This window comes from Zalophus californianus, chromosome 9 (genome assembly GCF_009762305.2).
Source record: "Zalophus californianus isolate mZalCal1 chromosome 9, mZalCal1.pri.v2, whole genome shotgun sequence".
In the NCBI taxonomy this organism is placed as follows: domain Eukaryota; kingdom Metazoa; phylum Chordata; class Mammalia; order Carnivora; family Otariidae; genus Zalophus; species Zalophus californianus.
This window is the reverse complement of record NC_045603.1, coordinates 10,289,861-10,295,878: the sequence shown is the minus strand read 5'-3', so window position 1 is coordinate 10,295,878 and position 6,018 is coordinate 10,289,861. Positions and strand designations below refer to the sequence as shown.

General features: G+C 66.5%; 1 protein-coding gene across 1 annotated transcript; it reads right to left on the bottom strand.

Moving 5' to 3' along the window:
• Positions 1 to 486: 486 nt before the first annotated feature.
• SLC16A8 (solute carrier family 16 member 8) lies at positions 487 to 4,475 on the bottom strand. The gene is made up of 4 exons (XM_027594324.1): positions 4,262 to 4,475; positions 3,596 to 3,739; positions 2,538 to 3,371; positions 487 to 803 (listed from the first exon to the last, which is right to left on the bottom strand). Exons 1-4 carry the CDS (start codon positions 4,473 to 4,475, stop codon positions 487 to 489), a joined length of 1,509 nt encoding a protein of 502 aa, XP_027450125.1.
• Positions 4,476 to 6,018: the final 1,543 nt, after the last annotated feature.

Sequence of the window (6,018 nt, the reverse complement as noted above, 5' to 3'; positions counted from 1 at the left end):
GTGCAAGAGGTCAAAAGTCAAAGTGCGAGAGAGACCCCTAGTGCCTCCAAGTCAGAACACCTCCCCCCTCCACGCCCCCTCTTCCATCTCTGCCACTTCTTCTCCCAGCACCTTCCGGGTCAGAGGCCCCTGGGGAGAGCCTCTCAGAATCCCTCCCACCTCCTCCGACCCCCAGCCACCAGGGCTGGGAAGGCACAGGAACGGGACCTCTGTCTTGCAGCTGAGCTTTATGAACGTCAGTTTCGCACAGGCCAAACCCGGTCCATGCACAGCAGCATCACTGAGCCAGGCCACGGCCTGGCTATGGCCCGCCGGGCAGATGAGGGAGGGAGCTCCCTGCCGCCCCCCCCCCCCCGGCCCGGGCCCCAGGGGGGACCACCGCAAAGCAGCCTCCAGCGTGCCAGGCCCTCTTGGGACAGCCAGGGCTCTGAGAGGGTAAACCCCATTCCCAAAGTCACCAGCCACCTCGCCTGGTGCCCCTGGGGGCTATACAGGCTTGGGGTCCCGCCCTGGTTCCGCCTCCGCCTCTGGTGCCGCGGCCCCGGGGCTCGGCACCTCCCGGGCTTCAAGGCTGCCAGGCTCCTCAGACCCGGCGGGCAGGGCCTCAGAGTCGCCTGGCGCCTCAGCGTCCTCGCTGTCGCTGGCCGCGCCCCCGGCGCCTTGGCCGGGCCGGGTGTCCTGAGAGCGGCGGCCGCGCAGGCAACACTTGGTGGCGACGGCCATGAAGACCCCGGCCAGGGCCACCTCGGAGCCGGCCAGGTAGAAGATGACCTCGTAGTTCCTCAGGGCGTCCACCAGGCGGCCTGGGGCGGGGGGGGGGGGTGGCAAGGTGAGGGCCTGCGTGGAAGCCCACCTTCACCCTTCCCCACAGCCTCAGATAAAGGGGAGTGCCCCCCTCAACCTGGTGGGGTTTACATTTTTCCACCTAACCCCCTGGTCTTCAGGGGCCTGGCTCAGCTTTCGCTCTGTCTCCCTCCCCAGCCGCCTCCTGCCCCTGCCAAGGGCCCCAGTACCCCTAGGCTGAGCTTCCACCAGTGCGGGCTGGGGGCAGCACGTGTGGGTCACAATCCCTGTTAACCCCCTCTGTATTTTCCAAGTGTTCTCTCCAAGCACGTATTACTTTCATACTCAGGAAAATCTTTTAATTTTAATTGCAAATATTTGCCCCCCAAGCGTGGTTCCTCTGCGGGCTCCATCCTCCCCTGGCATTTTTTGTCACTCACCACCCCAGGCTGTGACCCCTTGGTCTACAGCTCTGTGGCTTTGGGGAGGCTTCCCAGTGTCCCCCAAGCCGGCTGCCTGCCTGAGCCCCTCTGAGCACTTCTCCTAAACTTGCCTTCCTGGTCCCTGCCCGTCCCTCCTACACTCGGCCCTGCAAGTGTTCACCTCCTTACCCCCTATTAGACCCACCCCCCAGGTCACATGGGAAAACGGAAGATGGACCCCTGAGCCTCCAGGGGGCTGGTTTTGTGGCTTTTGGTGGTGAGCTTGGGGGGGCTGCCCTCACACTGAAGTGAGATGACAAGCCCTGATGAGGACACTTGGCTAGCCCAGCCCTGGAAGGAGGGGCAGTTCACCCTATCTCAGGGGCAGCCTGGGCCCCAGCAAAGGTGGCCTCCCCTCATTGCTCATCCCACAGCCTGACCACAGACAGGCTCTCTGTGCTGTTTCAGAGACGATCCGCCAACCCTGGAGGACCCTGATGTCCCCTCTTTCCAAGCTCAGTTCCTGCCTCACTTGTATAGGAACCCTGTCCCCCTAATGTGCCCCACACTGTCCTATGTCCTGCCCTGTGAGGCTGCCTGCATGCCGGCCCCTGCAGGGATCCTCCCTGGCCTCTCATCATGGTGACTTCCTAAGGCCAATGACTGTAGTGTGCCCAGTGGGTGGTGCGCACAGCGGAAGGCCCAGACCCTGTCCCTGCATGGTAGCTTCACCAAGCGAGGGCAGGACCTGGCCATGGCCTGCTGGACAGAGGAGGGAGGGAGCTCCCTTCCTGGGCCCCAGGGTGACCACTCATGAGCACCCCCACTCTGCTCCCAGCCTCACGTCTGGTCCCTCAAAGACACTGTCCCTATTCTGGTCACCCTTGGCGGCTGGGGACACTAAAGCCCTCAGCTGCAGTGTTCCAAAGGTAGGGGCATTTAGCCCTGGGCAGGGCTCTGCTCTTCCTCTGGCACCGCACTGTACTAGGCCCCTGTGCCTCAGTTTGCCCACCTGCAAAAGGAGAATAAACACCTGTACTTCACAAGGGCTGTGGGCCAACATTTGAAATGACCCAATGGGTCCGCTGCTGTCAGTGTTGGGTTCTTCCTGGCACCTTTCCCGGCCCTTCCGCCCCCGCCCAGAGCTAGTAGTACCGGGCTTGGAGGAGGGGCTAATTAGCCACGGGAAGGGGGTGCCCACCCCACCAGGCTGTCCCGGACAATGGGTCCCCTTCCCTCATCCCTGGAAGCTCCATCTGGGGCAGGGTAGGCGCTTCCCTCGGTCTGGGGAACTAGCCCCGCGCCCCCTCCTCCCGGGACGGGGAGGCGCACCGGCAGAGGGCGGTCCGATGAGCACGGCCACGGCCTCGACGAGCAGCACCAGGCCTAGCGCGCTGGGGAAGCGGTGCGAACCCACGGCCGCCATGAGCACCTCGAACTGCAGCGCACCCACCATGCCGTACGAGAGGCCAAAGGCGACGCAGAAGGCAACAAGGGCGCCGTAGGAGCGCGCGCGCGCGCTGCTCAGATCCGTGAGCCCGTTGGCCATCAGGGCCAGGCTGAAGAGGTAGGCGACATGGGGTCGCAGGCGCGCCAGGCCCGCCAGGGCGCCGCACGCCGGCCGCGCCACGATGTCTACGAAGCCCACGATGGACAGCAGGAAGGCGGCGTCGGCGTCCGGCACGCCCGCGTCCTTGGCGTAGTTCACCAGCAGGATGGCGGGCACGAAGAGCCCGAGCGCCATCAGGAACTTGGTGACGGCGTACACCCCGAAGGCGCGGTCCGCGCACACGGCCACGTCCAGCAGGCGCCGGCGGCTGCGGCCGCCAGAGGGCGCCTCGCGCAGACGCAGCCCCGCGCGCTCCGCCTCCGCCTCCGCCTCCCCGGGGGCGCCGTCCGCGCTGTCCGCGCGAGGCCGCGGGCCGGGGCCCGGCGGCGGGCGCATGACGGCGCCGCACGCGCAGCAGTGCAGCAGGAGGCCGCCGAGCAGCAGGAAGCCGCCGCGCCAGCCGAAGTGCTCGAGCAGCTGCTGGCCGAGCGGCGACAGCGCCGACAGGAACACGGGGCTGCCCGCCGCCGCCAGCCCGTTGGCCAGGGGCCGCCGCCGCTCGAAGTACAGCCCCAGCATGATGAGCGACGGCTGGAAGTTGAGGGCCAGGCCCAGGCCTGCGGGCGAGGCGGCGCTGTGCCGGGCTCCCCGAGGGCGCCCCCACCCCCAGCCCCCAGCGGGAGGGAGGGGCCAGGCCCCCACGGGGTGGGCCGACTACCTCTCGGGGGGAAACTGAGGACAGGAAGCCTCGCAGCGAGGACTCCCGTCCCCCCTCCTCCACACACACACCCGCACGGCCAGCCCCATCCGCGCAGGGGAGGCGAGTCGTGGCCGCCCTCACCTGTGAGCACCCCGGCCGTCAGGTACAGCTCCAGGAGGCGCGTGGCGAAGGATGCCAGGACCATGCCCGCTGAGGCCAACAGCCCACCCACCAGCATCACCGGGCGACAGCCAAAGCGGGTCACGAGGATGCTGGAGACAGGACCTGTGGGCAGGGCACGGTCACCGCTCAAACTGGACCAATCTCTCTCCCGTGGACACTCCAGGCTTGGCACCTGCCAGCCCCCAGAAGATGGCTCGAGGGGAGAAGGGCACCCTGGGTTCCGAGAGGGCAGTGTCTGCCCAAGGTCACAGAGCTTGGCTAGGACAGACCAAGGAGGCAGCGCCCTGCGGGGGGACGCAAGGAAGGGACTTGCCTTGGTCCAGAGGCCCCATCCCCAACCCTCCTGAGAACAGGGAACCCAAAGCAGAAGAGGCAGACGCCCCTCGCTCTTTATCTGCACAGCTGGAATCGTCCCTTGGGCTGCTCAGGCTCTTTCCACCCCTTACTCCCAACCCCCCTCCCCCGGGCGGCCCCCCGGGTGGTTAGGGCGCCACTGCCCCCTCCCTGCCCCCTCCTCCCCTGTCTCTGGGGAAGAAAGTGGTTTCCGTGCTCTCCCCGCGGGGCCGGGGGGGTGCCCAGGGGGTCTGAGGGGCCTGGGGGAGGGACCCGCGAGGGGGCGCTGACCGGTGCCGTAGAGCATGGCGAGCATGATGGAGGACACCCAGGCCGTGTCGCTGTAGCCCGCGCCGAAGTCGCGCATGAGCGCGCGGAAGAAGACGCTCACGGCCTTGGGGAAGCCGTACGCGAAACCGGTGACCACGAAGCAGGCGCCCAGCACGGCCCAGCCCCAGCCTCCGTCTGGGGGACCCGCGCCCCGCCGGGGGCTGCCAGCGCCCATCGCTGCTGCCTCTGCTGGAGGAAGGGGACACGAGGGAGCCGCGAAGGTCTGTAGCCCCAACTAGAAAGGGGGATGGAGACCCATTGTGTGAAAACTGAGGCACGGGGCGACCCATGGGAGCCCCGCTCCGGGAACGGGCCCGGAGGGGAAGCCGAGGCAGAGCCGCACCCCAAATCTCCCCTCCTCCGGGGGGGCCTGTGAAAGATGAAGGGAGGGTAATAGTAAGGTTCCCACCTGAGTCCGGACTTCAGGAAGACGCCCTCGGGGGACACTCCTTGCCCAGGGACCTAGTGTGGCTGGAGAGGGGGTGCTGGTGAGTGGGAGAGCCGGGCGGGCCAGTGCTTGCCCCGTGTGCGTGGGAGCCGCCGGGGTTCCCAGTGGGCTCGTGTGAGGGTCTCGGCGCAGGAAAGAGCGCGGGGTGTGGGGCAGAGACGGGCAGCCAGGCGCCCGCTGCAGAATGGGTGGCTTTATTTTGCTCCTGGGCCTTGGCCATATGTTCCTCGCTTTTCTCAATGATCAGAAATGACTGTTGCCATCAGAACATTGGGAAAAAACAAACAACCCAAGACACGCCGTGATAACATTAGCCTTGGTTTGGGGAGCCAAGGGAGCTGAGCTCCAGTTCATCCCAGCTTAGCCATGGATTTGCTGTGACTTGGGCAGGTCCCCTTCCCTCGCTGAGCCTCAGTTTTGCCACCTGTAAGATCGGTGATTGATTACCCCGGGGCCAACCAGGGGTCTTGGTGGGGGCTGGTCAGCTCTCTGGTTCCACCGGGACGTTTGAGGGGGCACTAAAGAGACCTTCTGCCCTCCAGACCCCTAGCAGCCCCGCAAACCCTCCACAGGCAGAAAACAGCTTTGAAGTCTCTCACACTCCGGGAGCTCCAGCCGGGGGGTTCACACAGCAGCCTCCTGTGCCCCCCGAAGGGTGGGCCAGCCCACAGCTGGGGCAGGAGCCCCCTTCCCTCCTGCTGCCCCCCCCCCACACCTGGGTCTCCCTCCTGGCACTGGGCGATGCCAGGCGCTCCGTGGGGATCTGGGACCCTGACCCTCTCTCACCAGCACCAGGTTCTGGCTTTTGCTGCCTGTTGTCCCCTCACCACAGCTGCAGCCCCCTGAAGACCAGAACAAGGGGGTGGTCCTGGCAGCTCTCGCCCCACACTCACCTGAGCCGTCCGGTGGGTTTGGATGTCCAGCCTCACATCTCCTGAGGCCTCCCAGGAGGGGCTGCCCCGCTGGCTCCCCCTGCGAAGCCGGGCCTTATGGGGGCACGCAGCCGAAGACCCCCAGGCTTGCCTGCAGATCAGCCGCTGGCCTGACTCACCCACGGCTCGCTCCCTCAGGCCTCGGGCTTAGAGTGTCCCCCACCCCCAGCCCTCTAAGAGGCTTTTGCTTGGAAAGGGAGAAGGGACAGGGCATTGACCGCAGCGCAGGGCCACGCTGGACCTCACGGTGGGGGGTCCCGGTCTCAGGCCCTCCCAGCAGAGCTAGAGAGGTAAGGAGGCCCCTCCACTGGGCAGAGGACACACAGAGCCCGACTCTG